Source organism: Agelaius phoeniceus, chromosome Z (genome assembly GCF_051311805.1).
Source record: "Agelaius phoeniceus isolate bAgePho1 chromosome Z, bAgePho1.hap1, whole genome shotgun sequence".
Lineage (NCBI taxonomy): Eukaryota > Metazoa > Chordata > Aves > Passeriformes > Icteridae > Agelaius > Agelaius phoeniceus.
In genome coordinates this window covers 84,558,143-84,582,291 of record NC_135303.1, presented here as the reverse complement: position 1 = coordinate 84,582,291, position 24,149 = coordinate 84,558,143, and the positions used below count along the sequence as shown (strand labels likewise).

Here is a 24,149-nt window from a genome sequence, read left to right as displayed (position 1 = left end):
AGAACTCCAGATCTGCTACAGTGTCTGTAGGGTAGACAGGAGAGCGTGTCTTTGCAGCAGAGTGGTGTCCCTGGGGTGACACAATTGCTGCAAAAATGGCTCCAGAGCGCTGCAGGGTTGGTAGTGAAACAGGGCACACTCCTGGCAGCATGCCTGGACCCTGGCATTGCAGCAGGACACAGCTCCTTACCTACTCCTGCTGAGACCCAGCCTGCCCATCCTTCCAGCTGAGCCAGACCTGCTGGATGCAGGTGTCTGTGTGGCTTTCAGTTTGCCTGGTGTGACCAGAAGACGTTGGACCCCCCAGAGAAAGCAGAACTGATTTGCAACACCCGTCCATCCTCCCTGCCAGAGCCTGCGTGACACTCAAGGCTGAATTTTTATGATGTGGAGCAAGGGGAAGTGTGAAGAATTAGAAAGTTTCCTGACAACTTGCTTTGTCCGTGGCTTTTGAGGTTTCATGTGGGCCATGAAAGATTTTCAGAGACGCCAGATACTGGTAATCTAGAAGCTGAGAGCCATTGTTTTGCTGGGAATGTTGCAGAGTGGGACCAGGAATGTGATTTTCTTAGACTTTTTTAATTTATGGAATTCTTCTACTCCTTTTGCAAAGATCTTCCAAGCTGAAGAACCTATTCCTACTGACACCGTTTGCTTTTGTAGCTCTTTAATTTTTTTCTTGAAAGGCCCAGACGCACAAAGGGGCAGGGAGAGGTAACCTCTGAGTTGCTGCTGTTGCTAACGCAGAGCAGCAGTTGCTTCCCTCCACTCCCCAAACCTCCTAGCTACCTGAGACAGAGCACACCTACCTCCCAGGTACCTCCCAGGCTGTGCCCTGCTGCCATGCCAGGGTTCTGTCTGTGCACCTGCAACCCCAGGACACCTGTTCCAGGACAGATATGTTTGAGTACAGTGAACTCCCTATGGGTGAGCTTCATATTTGAGCAAAGGAAATAAAAAGGCAGGCTCATAGAGGTGGGGACTCCTGCCACTGCAAGCTCTGTTTGCAGGAAGAGGTGAAGCATAGACAAAGGAGACTGGTTTTCTGAGCCTTGGAGGGAATGTGGATGGGCAGTCTCCTGCTCTGTTCCTGAGACATAAAACACTGCAGGAGTATCTGCCCCCAGTCAGCTCGTACGTTGGCAGAAAAAGAAGAAAACAAGAATTCTACCATTATTTGCTCAGGGTTAGTTTTTGGGTGTGCCTGGGGGGAAGATATTTGGAGAGGGCCACCCTGCACTGGCCTGTTCAGTGCTGCTGAATAAAGGTGTTGCAGGGTGTGCAAATCAGCAGAAAGCAGAGCCTGATCCCCGGTGTGCGAACACATGTCCTTGCTGAGGAGCACAACAGAGGAGAACCATCACAGGGGAATGCAGCTTAGCTGTGAAGCCTCAGAGAAGACTTGAAGGCTTGTTTTTCTCCTGCTTCTGTGTTTCAGTTGGGATGCAGGCCAGGCACATCCAGCAAGGTGGCTGAGGAAACACAAATTCATCATCTCCTGCCCTGGACTTCCTCTGATGGTTGGGTCTGCTGCTGTGGCCAGTGCTATCAGCCTCCAGCTGCACAGACAGCCTCATCAGCAGCCCCTTTTCTGCCCTGCTGCCTGTGCTGGCCTCCTACCCTTCATGGTCCTTCCTGCTCCCATCAAGTTTTGACAACAAAATGTGCCACAGCAGTTGAGTTTGAGGCCTCCAGGGCTCATGTCCCCTTCTGCCCAAACATCTGCTCTCAGTCCAATCCTAAACAACAACCACTCCTACCAAAACCTTGGCTTTCCATCCATGTCACACACTGCCAGGTAATTAAGAGTATCTGTGCCCTTCAGATCTGTGCCCTTTTATCACAATCCTTATCACAGCAGTAAAAAGGTGAGGATTCTCCTGGTGTAGTCACTGCTTGAATATCTGGGTGAGTATGGAAGACACATCTTCCAGCTAAAACCCAGCCACGAACCAGAGCACCTCACAAGTCCTTCTGAAATCTGTACTGGGAGAGGAGGCAGCCTAGCTGCCCAGGGTCGTTAATAGCGGGTCCTGACAGAAGACCTAAAAACTGGGTTTTAGACAAGAAATTAGAGACAGCAAGATTGCAAAAGGGTCATGGAGCTGAAAGAGAAAGAAGGCAGCGCTATACTGGCAGAGTTTCCCTATCCAGTAAGGAAGCTTCTTGCACCATATGTGATTTCTCTGCGTGCCTGTTTCCTTTCCATGTTCGCACCACTCACAATCAGATGGGTGTGCAGTGAGGCAGCCAGGGTAGCTGAGACCTCAGTCCTGCCCTGGAGCATAGGCAAACATGGCCCTGCAATGGATGCTTCTCCTGCTCCTCACACCTCTGCTGGCAGCACAAAATCATGGTAAGCCCTATCCCAACAATTATGGAAAACCCCAGGGAAGAGGTAAGCAGTGCTCCCTCCTCTGCCCGCAAGAGAAGGTTTTACTGTGCTCCTTCTGCAGAGCCCCTGTGCAGCCTTATGGTGTGCAGGATACAGCAGCTGTATCAGGGCAGTCTGATGTCCACGCTGGGGCCCAAGTCCACCAGCTGGGTTGTGCTTAGGCAGAGCTCTGTTTGGGGATGGAGGGCAGCAAAGCCTGGGCTGCTGGGAAAGCCTCTATGTGTTCCTCCATGGAGCTGGAAATACAAGGTGTCCATCTGTCCTGGCACAGTGTCAGGGTGCCATGTCCTCACCACAGAGGAGATGGCTGCTGGTGCCCCACCAGGACCTGGGGAGCCATGAGCTGAGCCCCTGGGTGTCCAGGAGAGCCTGGGGACAGGACTTACCATATTCTGGAATTGCTTTCTAATGCACTTCCTTGGTGCTGGAAGGATCAGGGCACCCCCAGGGTTCTGCTGGGCTCTTCCTTCCCTGACTGCACACTTTGATGCCAGCAGAGTCACTGGGAATTTGCAGGCTCACATGTTGTCTGTGCTCCCAGGAGGCAGCACTGTCTGGCAATTGAGCTGTGGGTGCAGGAACTGTGACCTTGCATTGTTCGGTACCTGTCTTGGAGTATTTGTCTAAACTAATTTTCTTGGAGCTAGGTGATAAAAATCATTAAACTTGGAGCTAGATGATAAAAATCATTAAAGTAGCATCTAATCCTGTCATCCTGGTTTGCTGTGGGGTTGTATCTGGGTGGATGCAGGCTAGAGAAAACAGCTGATCTAGTGGCTGTGACAGAGTACAGGGAATGGGATCAGAAACTTTAATTGCTGATGTGAAGTGACATCAGGGGCTGTACTGTGTGAGAGGTGTCACAGGAGCCTGTTTCCAGGGAAAATGTGTCTGGTTGCAGAGAATGTAAGCACAGCACACTGTCACGCAAAAAACAAGGGCTAAACCTGCAACAGAGGATATGCTCCTGTCCAGTGTCTTGCCAGTGCCCAGATCCCTGCTGAAGCTGTTCTCCCAGGCCAGCATGTGCAACCATGGCTTTCCTGTTTGTTTTCAAGGTGCACACCAAGACCAGGATCTGTGTCGTGTACAGAGGGACGCAGCAGGGTCCTGTAGGCCTGCAGGCTCTTGTCACACTCTGCAGATCTCAGTCACCCAGCCTTCCCCAGAGGAGTCTGGCACTGCCTGTGACACAGATGATATTGCTGAGTTTGCACCTTGGTGCTTGTGAGAAGAGGAACCAAGACAAAAACATGTGCTGGCCACACCCAGCAGTGTGAGCAGCCCTGCCCGCATCCTCAGCACGTGGGCTCATCCCATCCTGGCACCTCTGCTGAGCTCCAATCTGAGGGATCAGGGGCCTCCTCTTGCAGAGGGACAGGGCAAGGAAAATGGCTCCAGTGAGGCAGGAGGGTCTGCTAGGGTGGAATGGACTGACAGTGGCAGTGGGGCAGGGTAAAGCCATTGGACAGAGAGAGGGAACAATTGGGTGGGATCCCTGAGCACATCCCCTGGCAGATGCAGGGTAAAACCTGTTGTGCATAGTGCCACAGAGAGCAGTGCAGGGAACAGCAGTGCAGCCACAGGCACACACAGGATGTGGTTTGCACGTGCGGTTGGCCCTGCTGCTCAGCTCCCCCTATCCTGGGGACACTGTGCACTGGGCAGGGTGCATTGTGTCATTGTCCTATTATCACCTTATTGTCTTGCTGTGCCGCTCTCACAGGGAGTTTTTCCTCCCTGAAATGCCATACCTGTACAAAACTCTCCTCCCCTTACAGCTCCAGGGCCCCTGGAAGGCAGGTGGGGAAGCTTCTAGGGCTCGTTTTCTGTGCATAGGGTCTGACATACAAGCTGGCTTGGATGCCTTTTTCATCAACCTTGCTTGACACTGTGTGTGATCTAGTGGCAGCTGACAAGAGGTTCTAACCAGGAGCACAGCTGCAATAACCAGGAGGTGGGAGGATGGTAGCTGAAAGTAAGCCATAGCCAATCTGAGAGGGTTTGTGCCAGCCGGATCCCAAACTGTGCCTAGAGTACATCCTATGGGGAACATGAGTGCTAAGAGGTACTGCAGTGAAGTGCCTGAGGCTTGGCACCTCAGGGGTGGTGAACTGTGTGCTCCAACATGCTTCCACTTCCCATCACCAGAGCACAGATTCAGGAAACACAAATTTTGCCTCCTGTTCTTAGACACGTGTCAGATGTCCTTTAGCATCTGGTGCACCAGTACAGGTTAAAGTGCCACCATTTCCCGGCTCTTCTCACAATGCCTTGTTCAGTGACTTGCTTTGCCATCCCCTTTCCCTGCCATGACTCCCAAGCAGAGCATCCCCAGGGTCTCTCTGCTCCATCCTTCTTACAGTCCTGCTCAGCAGCTTTGGTTGCTAGTCAGGAGCACAGAGATGCTCTCAGACCCGTGTTTGTGTTTGCAGTGCCTTGCAAAACAACTCTCCACTGGTGGAAAGAGGGATTGCTTTTCTTAGCTCCTCTCAGCAAGCACATGGCATCAAGCACAGCAAGACTGCAGTGCACTTTGCTGTCACCTCTCTCAGCTGCTGAGCTGCCCTGCCAAAAGGGGTGAACTTCGTCCTACTGCTTCTTAGATTTCACCTTGTCCTTTCTTCTTTGTGTGTGAGATAGTACAGTGTAAGAAAGGACACCTTCTGCTGTTAAGCAAAGGGCTGAACCCGGGAGCCTGACCTGAATTATCAGCAAAGCTGTTTCTCCTGACCCTCCCCTTCTGGCCCTTGCTGGGCCTTTGTTTAGCCTGCCAGGCTCATAACTCCTTGCAGCAGGGACAGGCAGTCCAGACATTTCTGGAAAAGGCTTTCTATATTCATGGGTAATAAACAATATCAGAGAGGAGAGTATTCATTTAATAGCTTCAACTAGGAAAAAAACCAAAACAGTAAATATCTGCCTTTGGAGGTAAATAGACCAACCTTTTGTTACCACTCCTGTCTCAGGCATTCAGCATTTTCCATTTCACAGTGAGCACACATTGCATGTTACAAAAGGTACCTATTTGGTCACATCTACTCTATATTTTCCTTGCTGAAATTTCATTTGACTCAGCCTCCTTCCTCTAGCTGGTGCATTCCCCTGTAGTGGTACTCTCCAGTCACTGGATTCTTTGAGTATTGGAATGAGCTGTGGGCTCTGCCTGCCATTTCTGATCTCTCCCACCCAGCCCTTGGGCTCTGCTCAGCATGGTCCATGTCCAGCTTGGATGTGGGTGCTGTTTCAGCCTCTGTCTGCCCCTGAGCACAACAGGGGCACATCTGGCAGGTCCAAGGGCACAGGGGAGCCTGGGAGGAATTTAAAAAGTGGGGCCAAATGATCACCTCCCTTCCCAAATTCAGAGAGATGCTGTAAGACCCATGTTTTGTTCTCAGTGTCTACAATACAACTCTCCAGTGCAACTGGAAAAACAGTGGTTTTCTCTGTGGAAACAGTGGTTGCTTTTCTTAGCTCCCCTCAGCAAGCACATGGCATCAAACTCAGCTCAGAGAGCTTGGGAAGGAAAGGATGAGTCACAGAGGATAGGAATCCCCCTGCTGCTTGCAAGGGGCCCTGTGGGCAGAGAAGAAGCAAGGAGGGAGCATGAGGGTTTTCCTGCAGGGCTGCTCTCCTGTGTAGTCTTTGTGTCTGAAGGGCAGACACACTGCTGGCACACTTGTGTGTAGTGGTGAGGCGAGGTGGTCAGTGCCACTACCTTCCCTGCAAGTGTCCTCGGAGGGAGAACATTTGGGCAGGCACAGGACATTCACACACTCAGCACTCAAGCACACCACAGCTAGCAGGCAGGTGAGATACAGGAGGATCTTCTGTATGGAGTTCCAGCAAGGGTTTATTAAGGTCTGGTGCTGAAGGAGTTCAGGGACAGAAGACAATGGACAGTAGAGGGTCCAGGGTATAAATATGCAAAAAGAGGGTGGAGCAAAGCATCAGGGCCAATCAACTGAGGACATAGGTGCAGTACAAAGGCCAGGAGCCAATAGGGAGTGCCGGGGTGGACAGGCAGCATTGCATTAACCAATGGGGAAACAGGGAGTGGATATTCTAGAAAAAGATCATATAGGCGTAAAAGGGGTAGGGACGGCCAACGGGCCAGTGGGGAATACAGAACTGGGGTAAATTAGCATAGTGCTGCAGAGCACCATGGGGGAAGCTTTCTGACCCCTAACCTATGGGGGATGCCTCCAGGGCATTGCCACTCGCCTTCTCCCAATGGGCTCACAGGCCTCCACAACTCCCCCTTCTTGTTCAATTAAAAAGGCTTCTCCCATGGACCTCTGCAGACACTTAATGAAACACAGGGACCTAACTAGCACAATGACAATCATAATTAAAACCCAAAACAGTCCCTTGACAAAGGATGAAACCCATCCTGTGAGTCCCATCTTTCAAAGAGTTCAGTAAGTTCATCAGCACTTTTCTCAGTCTTGATATTTTCTGTGAGCTCTTCCAGCCCCTGGATACTTGGATTGACCTTGAATGTGAGGATAAGTTAAAACAGCACATCCTGACGAAGCCTTGACAGCCATGTCCATGGGCCAGCAGTAGAAAATCTATGGCTGCTTAGGTATGTTGACAGTGCATTTTCTACGCTGTCCATGGACAGACACAAACTGTCGTGTTGGAGGGTTGCTGCCAGGGGGACCCAGATGTTTTGGGCTGACTGCGGGACAATCCACATGGTCACTGGTGGTAGGGTGAGGAACATCCAGAGTGTGGTGGTGAGTAGTTGGTAACTCATGGTCGTGTCCTAGGAAAGATGAGTTCTTCCTGGGAGTCTTAAAAGGAAACTTGTAACTGGGGAAATAAGTAACTTCATAACTTCTATTGTCTTCTTCCCACAACACTCCACCCTTTTTTCTGTTTTTATCTTAGAGGGATGTGAGGGAAGCAAAACCAATGTAACAACTTAGAGGATAGCATAAAATAGCGATATTATGAAAGAAAAGGAAGTTAAAAAGTAACAAGGTGTTAAGATGGGATATAACTTATCCCACATGAAAAATCCAGTAGGCAGTTTCATGGGCCAGGAGAGGCAGAGCTGATTTCGGAAGTTGGATCTGTGCAGCATGCGGTTCTTTTCTTTCTTCTCTTTCTCCTTCTCCAGGCTGTATGTGTATGGTCTGGATCTTCTTTTTCTGGGTCTTCAGGAGTTCTTCTGGGTGCTGTGTCTGGTGGCTCTAGATACAGCTTTATGTTTTGCCGGTGTCTTGGTTTGAAAAGACAGGTGGCTGCTAAGGAAGGCAGGAGCCTCTCCTAAAATGGAAAATGTGAACCCCCTCCCTCCAAATTGTTATAATTTTGAAATTAAAGGGCTCTGAGGCAAAGATATGGGAGCAGGAATAACAGTTCTTTATTAGGGAAGAAAATTTAAAAAATAAAATAAACAATGCAGTAATAAAAAACAACACTGACAGAGTCAGAATATGACCTGACACCCTCTGGGTCAGGATGTTGGTAGCAGTCCCATGAAATGGTGGCTGCAGTCCTCCTGGAGTGACAGATGTAGTTCTGCTGAAGCAGTGATCCTGTAGAAAGGGTGTAGTCTTCCTCTGAAGATCCAGTGGTGGTGTAGATGGACCTGGCCTTCCTCTGGGAAACCAGTGGGAAAGGGCTGCTCCTCTGGGAATCCAATGGAAAATGCTGCCTGTGGTCTTCCAAATCTCTGATTATACCCAGATAGGAATGCTTGGCTCCTCCTTCTGAGCTTCTCGCAATGGGATGATGTAATTTTTATCATTCATGCAGTGACACTCAATGGCCCATTAATAGAAGATATCTCCCTGGAGGGAGGATTGGTTGTGGAAGAGATAAAGAAAACTGCCTAATTAAAAGAAGATAACTGCTTCACAGCCAGGAATAGAATACACACCCATTTCCAACCTAAAATAGCCGAGGATCCACTTTGGGCCTGATCCTGTGGACACACAGGCATACCCTCTCCCCCAAGCTATTAATTGGAAAGGGCCCATTATCCATTTGGTTTTGGGGTCCTCGATTAGCACAGGCGGATTCTCTATGAGCTGAGCTCTGGTACTATTTGAGAAGCACCTGACAATGGGGGGATTTAGCCCTGCAAATGAATTATTAAGAAAATTGATAACATAAAGAGCCTCGCACAATCTTTCAATGCTTGATAAGGTTTCAACCTCCCCCATGCTGGTGATCAATGACCCGCTTGATGGCCCTCTCTACAATGGATTGTCCTGTTGGGGAGTGGGGTATGCCAGGGGTGTGCTTCACCCCTCACTGGCTAAAAACTGTTAGAATTTGTGGGAAGTATAAGCAGGACTGTTGTCAGTTTTTATTTTCCAGCCCAAGGTGGAAAATGCAAGGAGGAAGTGTTTGATGACATCTTTTAGCTTCTCTCCTGCATGAGCCAAGGTGAACACAGCCCCAGAGAATGTGTCAATGGACACATGAATGTAGTTGAGTCTCCCGAAGGGACCATAGTGGGTGACATCAGTCTGCCACAACTGCAGATTTCCAAGGCTGCAGGGGTTAACTCTGGCTCCCATAGAAGGCAGGTTAAAGTCTTGGCAACTGGGGCACAAGCCATCAATTGCCCTGGCTTGATCTTGTGAAATTTTAAACATTTGGGTAAGGGCTGGAACATTCTGATGAAAAAATTGATGGCTCAGCTTCTCTTGGTTGAATATATAAGGCAAAGTAGTTTGTACAACCATGGCCAGAGCATCAGCCCTCTGATTACCCTCAGCAATTGGTCCTGGGAGGCCAGTGTATGATCTCACATGCATAATATATTATGGTTGCTCTCAGTGGGAGAGTAGATAAACTAGTTTCAAGAGCAAATTGTGTAAATTTGGATTGCAGACCTCCTCTAACAATGAATGTTCAGCTCTCTCAGCTACCCCATCAACATAGGCTGAATCTGTGACCAGATTTAGAGGCTGCTTGAACTTCTCAAAGGCCCTGACAATGGCTGCTAATTCTGTAATCTGCGGGGATCCCTGAACAATTTGGACATCAGACTCCCACTCCTAAGTGTTTAGGTTCTTACAAGTCATAACTGACTTGTGGGATCTTCCTGAGCCATGAGTAAAAACTCTCAGTGCCTTCAGAGGAGTTCTACTTTTTAATGATTTTGAAACCAGATTAAAGGTTGAATTAAAAAGTTTGCATTTTGGGAAATGAGTTGAAATTTGACCTGGGTAGCTGTCAAGAGTGAACTGGAGGTTCTTGTTTGTCTGGAACAAAGTATCCAGATCTTTTAATGTCAATAGTAGGTATATGCATGTGAAATCGCACCTTGCCAAGGTCCGGAGGCATGCTCTGGCTTTTGTGATGAGCTGAGCCATCAGGTCTTGGGGTCTTGTAATGGTTTCAATTGGTTGGTGGGACTGGAACACGCACTCTACAATTAAAAGTTGGTCCTTCAAAGTGGGGTTGAAGGACCATTGGACCATTCTTCCATTGAAGAATTAATCCATGGAATTTGGGTGACTTACCCAAAACTGCAAAATAAAAAGGCAGGCTAGGGTCTGCATGGTGGGCCTGTCTCGTGGTCAGTGCTTTGGATCTCATTGGTCAATACCTTTTGGATTGCTACCTTGGCCTCTGGAGTGAGGGTGCACCGTGAGTTGAGGTCCTTGCAGCTTTGCAGAAGGTTGAAAAGCATTGCAAGGTCCTCTCTCGTAATCCCTAGCAGTGGACGGACCCAACTGATGCTCCTATGGAGCTGGTGAAGATCCCTCAGGGTCCTTGTGTCATCTTTGATGGTGAGCTGCTGGGGTACGATGGTCCGTTCGCTGATTTGGAGTCCAAGGTAGGTGCACAGGCAGGTGTGCTGAATCTTTTCTGTTGCAATTTCAAATCCTGCCTCCTTGATGGCATGGATGGTCCTTTTCAGCACAATGTCCAAATATGTGTCTGTCTGGGTAAAAATCAGAATGTTGTCCATTTAGTGGAGGACAATGGTGTCTGGAAACTTTGTTCTGAGAGGTGAGAGAATGTGGGTGACAAACCACTGGCACAAAGATGGAGAGCTCTTCATGCCTTGAGGGAGTACCCTCCCGTGGTATCTTTTCAGGGGGCTTGCCTATTCAAGGATGGGAATGAGAAGGCAAACCGTGGGGCACCTCTGGGATGGAGTGGAATGTTAAAAAAGCAGTCTTTAATGTCAGTGACTGCCAATGTTCTATCCCTGGGGAGCATTGAGGGTGAGGGCAGGCCAGGCTGCAGGGGACCCATATTTCAATGACCTCATTGATCTTTCTGAGGTCGTGCAGGAGCCACCTGTCCTTGCCAGGGTTTTTGATAACAAAGACAGGGATGTTCTAAGGGCTGTTGGTTGGTACGATGTGGCCTTTGGACAACTCCTCCTGCATAAGGGACTTGAATGCTTTCAGCTTTTCAGCTGGTAGGGGCCACTGGTGCTCCCACATGGGTTCATAGGTCTTCCAGGTGAGTGATGGAGTGGCACACTCCACAGTGGCCCCAATTAGAAATCCTGTGGTCTTGAAGGGGTCTCTCGCCTTGCCCCCCATTGAGATAATAGGTCCCTGTCCCATAAGGTAATGGGAGCCCTTACCATGAACGGTTCTACGGTGGCCACCCCACTCTCAGGTCCCGCATTTAGGATGGTCCTTTTGCTCCTCATGGAGGTGGCAGCTCTTCCAGTCCCAGAGATGACCCTATTCACAGGTACCAATTTCCAGTCCAGTAGCCACTGGGAGTGGGCGATGATGGTGACATCAGCTCCAGTGCCCACCATCCCTGGAAGGTAGCTCTTGTCTCCCTTATTGAATAGTTTTGAGTGTTGTGGGAGGTCTCACAGCTACCAGGAGGTGTAGAACAGTTACAAAAGGAAAAATGAGGAGGCTCCCTTGCACTGAAGTCCAGAGTGGGGCCATGTGGGAGAGGCCAGCCATGCTTGTGAGCATTCACAACCCACTCAGCTCCTAAGGCTGCCTCAACTGCAGAATTTCCATCCCCTCAAACTGCTTCTTGCTTCAGGCCATGCCTCACATGACTCTTTTCAAGCAACTTTGTTCACATTTCTATGGTACCTCTAGGATCAAAGAATAGCCATCAGTGAATAATCTTCCTAGGGGCACAATTCAGTGCCCTGAAATGCAAATTAAAATATGGGAAATGCTTTCATGAGTAGCTCTCACCTGACTGAAATACTTGATGCTCAGTTTGCCAGCCTGGGGCTATTTTTTTTCCACTTATTTGTCAGGGGTTTCATTCTGTCTGAGGAGGTGCAGCTGGTGTGGTCCCCTACTGCATGAGGTCTGCAGAGCACTCCTGCTTTCCTGGGAGTCCTGGTGCCACTTGGGTGTTGTAGGAAGCAGTGCAAACTCTCTGTGCCTGCCTGACTGCACCCTGGTAACACTGGACAAAGTTTGGACAGCTACAGCTAAATTTGTATGGTGGAGGAACACTCACAGAGAGTTACAGTTGTTCTGTGAAAAGTGGGGTCTGGTCAGAGGGTAGAGACCCAAATTCAAATCCATGCAGAGAGGCAGTAGCACTCCTGTCTAGAATTTAATGAAAATGAATATGAAGATTTCCTTCAATCAATTGCCCAAGCTACATGCTGCAAAACACAACCAAATGTGCAGCTGGTGATAGAGCAGAGGAAATAACAAGTGTAACATCCAGAAAGAAAGCAAAGTGGCAACTCTATTGGGATTTTGCTGCAAACAAATGTGCCTGTGGGTGTGACTAGATCGTGTCCAGCAGAATGACAGGAATGCCAATGAGTGGTGCCAGCAGAGTCTGGTGCACTCCCACAGCCCCTGGATTTGTGGGAGAGAGCAGCATCCCCCAGGCTGCTGGACCCCTCTGGCTGGGGTGTCTCCTCAGCAGCAAGTGGGCAGGATAACCCTGTGGATAACCCTCCTGCACTGCCCTGAGGGTGTGGGGAGGGATAAAGCATCTGGGGGATGGGGCTCATCCTGGGAGGTGCCATCTCTGCCACCCCTCTGAAGAGAGAGGGATTGGCACCCCTCTGCATGGAACTCCCTCATCCTCATGGATGCTGCTGCAGCCCAGTGACCTCAGGCTCTGACTCCTGGCCTTTGCACACAGGAAAATGCAAAATTCCCTCCAACTGGGATCCCAAACTGCGGTTTACTCCGAGCAAGAGCTACTATGCCTTGTACGAAGTGGTGCGGCTCAGCTGTGCTGGGAAGATTGTGCCGTCTGTCCCACAGATTGAGTGCATTTCCAGAGGGGCCCAGATCCTGTGGAATGAGATTCCCACCTGCAAGGGTAAGCACAGCCCTGCACCACCCTGACCCAGGGCCCTGAGCTGCTGGCAGACCCTCTGTGACCAGGTTGTGCAGATGACAGTGCAGGAATGGCAGACCCGGATGCCTTGGCTTTCCCCATGTCCTGGCACTGACAAGGCTCTTTTGGTCTCAGCACCTTGCTGTAGGCACCTGCAGGGCTCTGTGCTCCTGGGAGGAGTTCAAAGGCAGGAACAAAGCTCCCTGCACTGGGGGCTACTGTAAGCCCTGTGCCTTCCAACAATGAGTGCATGGTGGGAGGGGATGGAACTCTGTGTGAAGACTGGGAAGGAATTCAGTCCCTGCCCAGCTTTTCCCAAATGGAGCCTGAGTTGAGAAGCCTGCAAGACTGTAGCAGGCATGGATGGGATGGCTCTTGGGGCGGTCTGCTGCCACCAATAACTCTGTCCTAGGCTGCAAGAGAGGGATCAGCAGTTGAATGTGGTGACCAAAGGAGATGAGACCTGTCCAAATCAGAGCAAGAGATATCCCAGCAGACCATTTCCCATCCTGCTTACATGAGCTCCTTCTCCTCCCCAGTGGGATGCCAGCAGCCCCAGTGGGACTCACAGCTCCAGTTGAGGCCAAACAAGAGATTTTACACGGTCAGTGAAGAGGTGACACTGAGCTGCTTTGAGAATGACGCTCCTCCCGTCGCTAAGATCAGATGTACAAACAGGAAGAATCCTTGGGAGGTGTTGGACATTTCAGGAAAACGGCACAGGTTGGCTCAGACCCTGAGCTGCACCAAGGGTAAGTTGGGAAGCAGTAGTTCTCCCCTGCTACGTGCACTTCCCACTGTGGAGGGGACCTGGACATCCTGCTGTATCTGTGAGACACCTTGGGCACAGCTCAGAGTCAGGTCCCAGCTGGGAGCAGTCTCCAAGGTGGGGAGGGTTAGAAGCATTCAGTGTGGGACAGGTTTTCTCTATCTCTGCATCTCCCACTCTATTCCTGAGTTGTACGTCACGGGAAGTCAGAGGGGATCCGTCCCCTCTCTGTCCCAGTGTCCTGTATCACCTCCTTGCCCTGGCACATGCTCTTCTTCTGCTCTTGGGGGCCCTTGGCTTTCCTCATGGTGTGGAATGCAGACATTAAGCATAGTTCATGATGGAAAAGCCTTGGTCCCTCTCCTGCCGAAGCATTCCCTCGCTGAGAAGGACTCTCACACCTTCTCCCTGACAGCAAAATGCCCAAAACCTGAATGGGATGCAAGACTTCAGTTTTTGGAGAATGAAACTGAATACCCACAGAATAGAGAACTGACCCTGACCTGTCCCAAAGGCCTTGAGCCCTCCTTCCCCGAGGTCAAATGTACAAGAGCAATTCTGGAAGTGAATTCGGGAGAACCAGTCTATGTGGATGCCTGGTGGGGCAGGAACAGCACAGGTGCCTGGACACACATTGAGGGGGATGTCCTGTGTATGGGTAAGTGAGGCTGCAGCAGCTGCCCATGTCTCCCCTCTACCCTCACCCTCCCAGGGCTCTGTTGCCTGTGCAAACTGCTGAAGAGAACAACGCAGCCAGGAGACAACAGAGCAGGCAGAACCAGCTGGGCAAGCTGAAATCTCCTGCAGTGGTTCCTGAGCAGGCCAAGTCTGGGGCTCCCAGCCCAGTGCCCAGGCCAGGGGCAGGATCCAAGGCTGCCAGCCAGGTGCCCATGGAGGTTCCATTATCTTTGCTGTGCCTCCAGGTGCCACCCTGGAATGCACCCAAGGTCTGCTTGTTCTCCTGCTGGCACATGGATAAGGGACCTGGGGGACATCTCCTGCACCTGCAGGGGTTGGAGCAGAGGGGAATGAATGGAGCCCTGATGATGTAGGGCTTGGCACTGGGAAGGGAGGCTGTATGGGATGGACCTGGGGAGGAGCAATGCCACCCATCAGGGGAGGGAGAAGCAGAGCTGTCCCTGCCAGAGACACAGCTGTGCCCAGTGTGGGCATGGCAGTACATGGCAGTGCTCAGGAGAGAGGGAGAGACAGGACGGGAGTCTCCCTGTTTTGGGCTGTGGGATGTGGATAGGAGCATCCAGAGAGAGAAGTGGGTGGATAGAGGCAGACTGATCAAGCAGTGATTCTTCATACTTTACAAGCTCAAGGAAAGCCCCTTACCAACAAGTCTTGCCCTTAGGTCACACCCCAGCAGATGGATGTGTCACCTTCCCCCTCCCTACATTGTCTGGAGGGATGGCTGGTGATTTCTCTCCCACCACTCCCCCATACCCATTTCATCATCTCCTGCCCATCTAACACCCACTCTCACCTCTGACAGAAGCGTGCAAAAGGCCCCAGTGGGACTCCAGACTCAAGCTGACACCAGACCAGGAGAACTATGAGAAGGATGAGAAAGTGATGCTGAGCTGCCCTGAGGGTTTCCAGCCACCCTTCACTGAAATCCAATGTCAGACTCAACTCCAGTATGATTATGGGACACGTGTGTATGAAGAATTTTGGCATGGAAGAGACTCCAGAGGTGCCTGGGCCCCCATTCAATCCCGTGTGGAGTGCATTGGTAAGGGAGGGATCAGGAGCAGGACAATCCTTTGCAGTGGGAGATCCTGCAAACATCACTGAGGGGAAACAGCATGGGAAGGTCAGGGTTTTTCCTTGAGGACAGCACTGTGAGGATGGAGGCTGTGGAAGCAGCTCCTGCTTCCAGGCCAGGAGGAAATGTCTCCTCTTGTGCTCTCCCATGGCACCAAAGGATCACTGCAGCCACACAGCTCAGAGGGTTTGAGGCAGGCAGGATCCCTTTGCTGCTCCCTGGGAGCTGGGATGTAGCCCAGCTGGAGACACACCCTCCTGGCTTTCCTCTGTTCTCCCCAAGGTGTCCTGATGTTTGACTGAACAGGAGCGGTTGTGCCACTGGAGAAATTCACCCAATGGTTGACATTCAGTTTCCTGTGCTGTCTCTGATACTGGGTGCTCTTTTTCTCCACACGTAAAGGTGGCTAGGCTGGAGATCAGGCACTTCAGCCCCAGCCAGGACCATGGAGACATCCAGAGCAGTGGGGACATGGAGAAAATGGGAAGGATAACCCCAGCCCAGCGCTGATGGCTGCCAAGTCCCCTGGCTCTCCTGTGACTGTGACCAGCACGGGGCTCCCAGGAAATTCATCCAATTCAGCAGGGCAAGAGGAAAACAGAAGGCCCACGAGAGCTGAGCTTTTTCATTCCTCAACCCCTTCAACTCCCAGGGATTGCTTACTGCTTTTGCAAGGCCTTTGAATCGGTCTTTCTGTAATCCTTTTATTTAGGCTTTGCTTTCATTTTTGCACTCCTGGAAGCAGGACTTGTATGCCAGATTTCCCAGTCCCAGACACACAGGCCCAGGTTGATGGCATTCTCCTGCTGTCCTCTGGGTTCCCAACCCTTCTGCCCTCTCTGCTGGTATTCAGCCAAACCCAGGGCTTTGCTTGGCCTGGCTGGACTGCTTTGTGACTCTACCTGTTCTGTCTGGACAAGAAATAAAGGCTTATGGATTGGAGGGGCTGCCTGTCCCACACAGCTTCTGCCTGCTCCCCTCATTGCCCCTGTGGGGTGATATTCCCCTGCAGGGAGCTGACTGTGCCTTGTTGAGGGGAGCCACCAGCAGGGCTGCTGTGATCCTCTATTCCCCTGGTGCTGCCTGACAGCTTTTCTGACCTACTGAGCTGAGCTGGACAGCTCTAATGTGAATTTGGAGCACATGTGTGGTGGCAATCCATCAAGGGTGATGGCTCTCCACACACATTTTGGCCAAGAGTGTATTCTGTGCCCATGCTGTGGTATCTCTGTGCCTTCAGCTCCCTTGTTGCCCCTGTGCCAGGTCAAACCTGGAAGAAAAGCAAAGATCAGGGGTCACCACCACCATGGCCTTTATTGGTGAGACACAGGACACAAAGCCATGGGGTCACTCTTGCTTCTGAAGTCTCCTGCCTTTCTTTCTGTGGTGCTGCTTGAACCACATCCAGGATATTGACGTTGAGACACCAGAGCCTGGGATTGCCATGGTGCAGCCACAGGCTGATGGCAGAGCCTCTGTGGAGCTGGTAGGGCAGTGGCACTTGGAGCAGCACCAGGAAGATGCAGCCCCAGGAGGAGATTGTGTGGAGTTTGAAGGAGCAGTTCAGCCCTGCAGGACCATGGGTGTCCCACTCTTGGCTCTTGCTGACTTTGGGCTTCCTGCTTCTCCCACAGTTGGACAGATATTCTGTGCTCCTGAGCACCATGGATCTTAAAGTGGTTGGAGACTTCTCTGAGCAAACACAATGTGGGTGTTGGTGCTACCCCACTTTCCTTGGGGCTACCTGAGGGGACAAGGAACCTCAATGGGACAGCTGTTCTCCTCATCCTTGGCAAGGAAGCATAGGTGAAATCCTGGTGCCTCTGCTCTGGTCTTCATGCTCAGGCTGTGATTCCAGATAAGTTCCTGCACAAATGCTGGGCAGAGGGTCAGGTTCCCATTTCAACACCTGGCCAAAATTTGGAGACAGTCTAGCCTGTGTTCTCCAGCCACGGAGGACCCTTGGGGTGGTTTTTCAGGAGAGTGAAGCATCTTGAGGTCATGCACATCCCTTTTTTTCCCCTCTTGATTCCACTGTTACTGATGAAGGGCTGTTCCAGGGAGTCAAAGTCCCATGCAGAGACAGGCTGTGGTCATGCCCCTACTTGAAATTCCCATAGGTTTCAAATGAATTCAAATAACTGAGGGCTAGTTCATAGCAGAGCCCATACTGTTCCTGTGGATAAAAGGATGCACATGAGGCTCTGGTGGACCAACACCTGCAGTGGCATGTCAGCATTGGTCTCCAACAGCTTCCTGACAGAGAGCATGCCACACACAGGTGCAGTCCACCCTCCCCATCCCAGCTGGAGTCCGCCATCCCCAGCTGAGGAATCCAGGCATGTGCTCCGGGAGCTGGAAGGATGGGCTACACCAGCACTGGAGCCAGCTGGATTTGGCAGGAGAGCCAACATCCATGACACAAAGTGTTCAGCAGCCAGGTGGACCAGAAAGGGGCCACTCATCATGCAGGATGCTTTGGTGCCCGCTCAGTTCTGCAGAACCTGCCACTGAGCGAGTGGGTGTGTCCCAGCAGCAGCAACTGCTGGGAGCTCACAAAGATCTCATTGGCACCTGGCCTCAGGATGATCTGAGCACAGAGGGGCTGGGGCAGCTACTTGGACAATGCAAGATATGGCCCTTGTTGGGCTGCTGCCATCCCAGCTGGGTTGGAAGTCAGCACCTACCACGTTTTTAATGAACTGTCTGCGCCTCCTCTTCAGCATCCTCACAGCCTGGGACACATCCACCATGCCCTCACTTTGGATCTGCTCACACAGGAAACCAGCAGCACAGAAGATCCCACTCCGGCTGGCTCCATCCCTGTGGAGGAGGGCAAGGGGAGCTTCATTTGCTCTGGGATGGCAGGTGGCAGGGCTGAGCCTCAGAGGTGTCCCCCTAGACCCCCACACTCTCAGGATGATCTTGGCCACACATCCCCCACCCAACCAACCTCCAACAGGGGAGCCTTCCTCCCTCAACCGCGCTGAATTCATATGCACACATCCACCCGAGATGGAGCTGTCCCCAATGTCACTGACACAGCCTGAGCTGTGTCCAGCTCTGTGCCATGGCTGCTCCTCCAGGAGACATCACTCACCAGCAGGTGACAAGGATGTGTCCATCCTGGCTCTGCCGATGGTGTGTCTCCACCTTCCCTAGCAGGCTGATGATGGTGTCAGGGTGTGGCGGAAGGCGATGCTGCATGGGCCAGTCTGTCAGTTGATGCAACCGGATTTCCACTGCAGATTTCTTGGGCTAGTGGGGAAGAAAGACAGAGGGCTGGGCAGAGCAGAGACCTATTGGCTTCATGGAGGGAAGGGGAGGGACAGCACATGCCAGTCCTGCCTCAGCCACGCACACTGGATCAAGGGAGCAGCCCCACATTAGGAATGCCACTCCAGACATTGCTCTTCTCCAACAAGTGCTCTGAGAGCAACAGACAGAGCATAAGAGAAGAGCTGAGCTCCAGGTGCAGCTCAGACTGACACCGGTCCTGTGTCCAGCTGCCTGCAGCAGTTCCCCTTCCATGAACCACTGAGATGTACAAACTCCAACCACAGCTGCTGTCCTCCAGTTGGAGGGCACACAAAACCACCTCTGAATTCTACCTGTGCCTGCAGCCTCACTTCCTTGGGATTAACCTCTCTGCCAAGGCAAAAGACTCTGCTGTGGCCAGTGCCCTGCCAGGACCCCACCAGATCCCTGTGCCATCTCTGTCTGGGACTTTGAGCCCAAATTAAAGCCTCTTGACAGCTGCTCTTCCCAGCTCATGCAAAGATTCTTCTCAAAGGAGTTTGCCAGCTCTGAGCAAAGGGCCCACCTGCTGCCTGTTGCTGAGGACAAGTGTCCAGGTTGTGAAGCCAGCCCCAGGCTCCTCTGAGATCAGCTGCACGTGGAAGCGGCCATAGTCATCTTCGCCCTGGCTGGGCCAGAACTGCACGTACGTCTGGGGGAGGGCGAGAGGTGCCTGATCACACATGGCCCCGCCTGCAGGCAGGGCAGGGCTCGGCCCCGCACATGGGGGGGCTCACACCAGCCCCTCGCCCATAAGCCACATGCACATGGCTCTGCCAGCCACTTGCTGGGCACCAGCCCAGTGCTGCAGCCAGAGAATAACACTCCATCACACAGGACACCTGGGTAGGGCTCAACAAAACCCGAGGGATGCTCATTTGCAGCGACACCAAGGACAGCCCCCTGCTGTGGACCTGTGGAGCTGGGACTGTCCTCAGGGCTCTCCCAGGTGGAGCCCCCAGGCTTGCAGTGGGTCCTGCTGCAAGCTGGGCTCTCATGGTAAGATCCATGCAGGGCCAAAGGCAGAAACCACACTGCTCGGCCCCACAGGGAACCAGGAGAGGGGAGAGCTGACAGAGCTTGGGCTGCTGACCTTGTCCAGCTCCTGGAGTTCATTCAGCACAACTAGCGATGTGCAAGTGTAATCCCAGACCAGAGCCCAGAAATCCACCAGCGTGGTGGGGAAAGGCAGCTGCGTGATGATGATTCTCTCCTCCTCGGTGTACGTCTGCAAGACAGGACGATGTGTGTGGGGAGAGTGCCAGCATCCCCGAGAGCCCTTCCCACAGCGGCCACGGCTCCCTACCGCCCTGCTGAGATGGAGAAGGCCCAGGCAGCCCAGCCCTGCTCAGAGCTGCTCATGTTAGCGCCCCGCTGCCCTCTCAGCTCATCGCAGCCGGGCTCAGCTCGCAGCAGGCTGTGGCTGGCGCACGCCGCTGCGCTGCCCGCGCAGGCAGGGCTCCGCCGATCGCGGTCGCGGGGGCCATCTCCTGGCAGCAGGGCCAGCAGTCACCGTGCAGCAGCCCGAGGGCGGGGACACCTCCCCCGGGCTGGGGGCTCTACCCTGGCCTGGAGCTGGGCTGCGCAGGAGGGGCCCGGCTGCCCCGAGCAGCTCCCGCTCCCGCGGCGGCCGGAGCCTTACGCTGGCAAAGACGGCGTTGATGTAAGCTGGCGAGCCGTCTGCGTTCACCGAGGACATCAGGATGGGCCGGCAGGAGTCCGCTGCGGAGGCAAGGAGCAGAGAGGGGGAAATCATCGCTTGTTGCCTCCCTACGGAGAGGCAGGGGGCTTTCCCTGCAACAGGTACAGCCAACATAGCTCCCTGCACCATGGGTTGGACAGGATGGAACGGACAGGCACCACCACACCCACGGCTGTGACAGCTCAGGGCACCCTGATGGGGGGTGCCCAAAACCCTGTGGTTGGCTCCACAGCAGATCCACCCTCCTCACTGCTCCCTGATGTGCCTCATCTGAGCTTCTCCACTGGGAAAGTTTAGACCAGGGACATATTTATCCCAGGTGTACCCCCTGTACCTCCAACAGGCTCAGAAGGAATCAGCCTCATCTGCATTTATTATCTACTCACCAGAATACAACAACTGCACCCTGAGCCCAACCTGTCAGTGACATGTGCCGGGGAGGGAAGCAGCAGCAAAGCATCGTTGCCCCCATGCTGCTGTCAGGCTCTGGCTTTAGAGCAAGAGGCTGCCCAGCCCTGCCAGTGTTACCTGGCAAGATCCCTGGCTTGCGGTTCTTGGCTTGGTTTCTGGGCTTCTCTGCTTCTCTGCATGGCAGGAGCTGGAACAACTCAGAAAATCTCTGCAGGGCCTGTAGAGATGATTCACCCCAGTCAGTCCTGCCTGTCAGCAACTCACCTTCTTGGGCCACTGCAGAGAAATGATCCCCCATCTCCATCCCACTGCTGGGGAGGGGAGCAGGAGGGGGCTGGCATCACAGAGGAGCCCTCACAGCACCAGTGCACCGTCTCCTGGTGGTACCTTGAACTCCTTCTCCAGGGCGCTGTTGCAGCCTGAGGTCTCATCGTCTCGCAGGGAGTGCACGCGGCTGGCGATGCTCTCCACGGGCACCCCGGTGCTGCCGCAGAGCAAACCTTCCAGAAGCGCCTCGTACAGGAAGCTGTACTGCTCCTGCGGGAGGACACGGCTCAGCTGCACAGGCTGGAGCCAGTCCAGGAGGAACCCTGGAGCTCCAGATCACCAGCTGTCCTCAAACTGTGCCAGAAGTGAGCCAGGTTCATCCTTCACCTTCCTGCCACGCATCCCTGAGGCCAGACACTTCTCATTGCAGGCAGCCCTGCTTTGGGACACAGCCAGCAACTCCAGCAACCCAGACAAGATCATCTTCCTCAGGTTTAGTGCTCCCTCTCAGACCAGACCCCTGCTCTGGGGAAGGCAGCCTGGAAAACCTGCAGACTAGTTAGACCTTGTACAAGAGGCTGGTTGGTGCAGCCCAACCTGGTTTTTCTCTGAAGGAGCCCAGCACTAAGCAGATCATGGGGACATAGTCCCTAAGCCAGGACACTGCTGCCCAGGAGCTCCGGAAGGACAGACATCCTGAAAGCCAGAGGCACAGGTGGACTCTCGTTCATCATCCTTGCCTACAAGACAGCCCTTCTGTGGCAGGGTGACTGATACATACAAATGCTGCTGATACCTCAGAGAGTCTCGGGGAATGAAGATTCCAGCTGCTTTGGACACAGCATTGAAAAGATCCTTCAGTCTCCATCACCTGGTAGCCCTAGTCCCTGTGGCTAGATCAGGAACAGCATGGCTAATGTGGCTTTGCATGCCACATCTCTGGGAAGGGTGGTGTTGACAGCAAAGGGTTAAAAGCAGAAGAATGGCTTTCATTCAGAAGGAGCTTGCTGGATTGTCTCAAGCGGCCTTACAGCTGGGCATACCAAGGTCTGGAAAAGGACAGTGTGAGAAATCCTAGATATTGTCTATAAACAGTCTACTGCTGTTTATCCTCTCTCTGCTTTGGGGAGTAGAATCCATGTAGAGGGAACACTGGTGTTTACAGAGACCTGGAGCCCATTGCCATGAACGTGGTTGAGCTCCCTGTTTTGGGAGACATCAAAGACCAGAGATCACAAAGACACAGAGGAGATCACTGGTAAACTACACATGCACAGGCCTTTGTTAAATGGGTGAAAAGAGCAGCCCCACTGTCCCCCAGGATGGACTGGGCCTGATGGTGCCGGTGTTCCCACTTATGTGTTACCTCCTGGCATCCTCCAGCTAGCGAGGTAATGAAATAAATTTACTCTTGGCATTTCAGCCATGGTTTTGCGGTTGTTCTGGCCACTCGCCTGTGTCGACTCCCACAGGTGGGCATTGGATCTGCAGCCCGAGGCGTGGAGGGAGCAAATTCCTCACCTTGGTCTGCACCATGCTGACCCGCTGCTCCCGCAGCTGCTGCACACAGCGAAACACATCCACCTTGCCCTCAGCCTTGCCCATCTTCAAGAGGAAGTCCAGGGCGATGAAGGTGCCTGTGCGCCCGATGCCTGCGCTGGGGACACGGAGCAGCGCGGGTCAGCGCTGCCCCCGCTGGCCGTGCCCCAGCAGCCAGACAGCCCCAGCGCGGTACCTGCAGTGCACCAGCACGGGGCCTGCAGGCGCTTCCAGCACCCTCTTGTTCACCACCTCCACCAAGCACAGCAGCTGCGACGGGTTTCTGGGCACCCCGTGGTCCGGCCACAGCAGGTAGTGAAACTGCTCCACTGCTCTCGGCAGAGCACAGCCTGCCTGCAGAAAGGGAGACACAGCTGGCAACAGGCAGCTGCAAGCGACCAGGAAACTTGGGTCAAGTCATTGCCTGCCGACAAGGAGGCAGCAGTGGAGAAAACCGCTTGAGAGGGGCACCAGCACAGCTCCCTGCAGCAGCGCACCATAAGGCCTGCTCCACTGCAGCTCCTCGGACACTAAAGGGCACAGTCACCCATCCCACAGCCACGCAATTCATTTTGTCCTCTGCTTCACCGTGAGCAGTGAACGCAAAGCAGGAAAAGCAGCTCGTGCCCCAGAGGGGAATGATACAAATCACAGCTTAGAGTATTTCCACAGTCATCAAAAAGCCCTGGCTTGCCCAGAAAAGATCTACCCTAAGGCTGTTACTACACTGATGTGAATGTAGTCCCTTGTTACCAGCCATTGTGATTTTCCCTAAGCATCACTTTCACTTGGCATGAACTAATGCTACATCTTACCATCAGGTGCTCTTGGAGCTTTATGTTTCAGCTACATATCGCTCTGGGCAAGACAAGAAAGGACAGAAATATGCATCACTGCAATTCCTTCCTATTGTGCCTGTTTTCCCTCCTTGCAACTCCTTCAGTCTCTGCCCTTTATCTGAGGTGTAACTTCAGCACGAGCACACATCTTGGCAAATGACCTTTTGTAGGTTATCTTAAACCATAAACTATGTGTCCAGGTTTAGGGCTGTAAGTGACCAAGGAGCTTCAGTGTGGACCTTCTGCAGATTGATTCAGGTGTCACGCAGGCACCTGTCCCATCATCCTGCATGTGCAGAGAATCCATTCCATAGCCTTTATCTGCTTTTATACCCTTTGTAGTCACTTCACCCAAGCCCTCAAGAATCTACAATATCCCCATGTGCAACGTCAGTTCAGACTGCTCTGGGGTGACCACTGGAGCTGACTGACTGCCTTTGCCTGGCACAGAAACCTGGGACTCATAGCCTGGCATGGATTCCATTTATAGCAACCTGCTGACTATAAACTGCACCTTTTGTGCTGGAGACCAGGCTCCCCACAGGGTCCATGTCTGACAGCTCCCACCAGCTGCTGAAACCCAAACACATCCTGCATACCCACCTCAGCTCCGTGCCAGACTAAAACCCAGGCACGAACCTGAACACCTCACAAGTCCTACTAAAATCTGTACTGGGAGAGGAGGCAGCCCAGCTGTCATTAATAGCGGGTCCTGACAGAAGACCTAAAAACTGTGGTTTTAGATAAGAAATTAGAGACAGCAAGATTCCAAAAGGGTCATGGAGCTGAAAGAGAAAGAAGGCAGTGCTGACACTGGCAGAGTTTCCCTCTCCAATGAGGAAGCTTCTTGCACCATATGTGATTTCTCTGTGTGCCTG

At 52.5% G+C, this 24,149-nt stretch overlaps 2 protein-coding genes across 2 annotated transcripts; one reads left to right on the top strand and one right to left on the bottom strand.

Moving 5' to 3' along the window:
• Positions 1-2,225: 2,225 nt before the first annotated feature.
• LOC143692155 (uncharacterized) lies at positions 2,226-16,183 on the top strand. Its single transcript, XM_077171723.1, has 6 exons — positions 2,226-2,356; positions 12,473-12,655; positions 13,213-13,425; positions 13,858-14,100; positions 14,944-15,183; positions 15,619-16,183. The coding sequence occupies exons 1-6, from the start codon at positions 2,296-2,298 to the stop codon at positions 15,624-15,626; spliced, it is 948 nt and encodes a 315-aa protein (XP_077027838.1). The 5' UTR covers positions 2,226-2,295; the 3' UTR covers positions 15,627-16,183.
• A 384-nt stretch (positions 16,184-16,567) lies between these two features.
• LOC143692271 (receptor-type tyrosine-protein phosphatase mu-like) lies at positions 16,568-23,822 on the bottom strand. Its single transcript, XM_077172197.1, has 11 exons — positions 23,814-23,822; positions 22,629-22,786; positions 22,415-22,550; positions 21,014-21,163; positions 20,744-20,843; positions 20,156-20,235; positions 19,607-19,741; positions 19,040-19,165; positions 18,317-18,474; positions 17,904-18,039; positions 16,568-17,392 (listed from the first exon to the last, which is right to left on the bottom strand). Exons 1-11 carry the CDS (start codon positions 23,820-23,822, stop codon positions 17,318-17,320), a joined length of 1,263 nt encoding a protein of 420 aa, XP_077028312.1. The 3' UTR covers positions 16,568-17,317.
• Between the last annotated feature and the right edge of the window lie 327 nt (positions 23,823-24,149).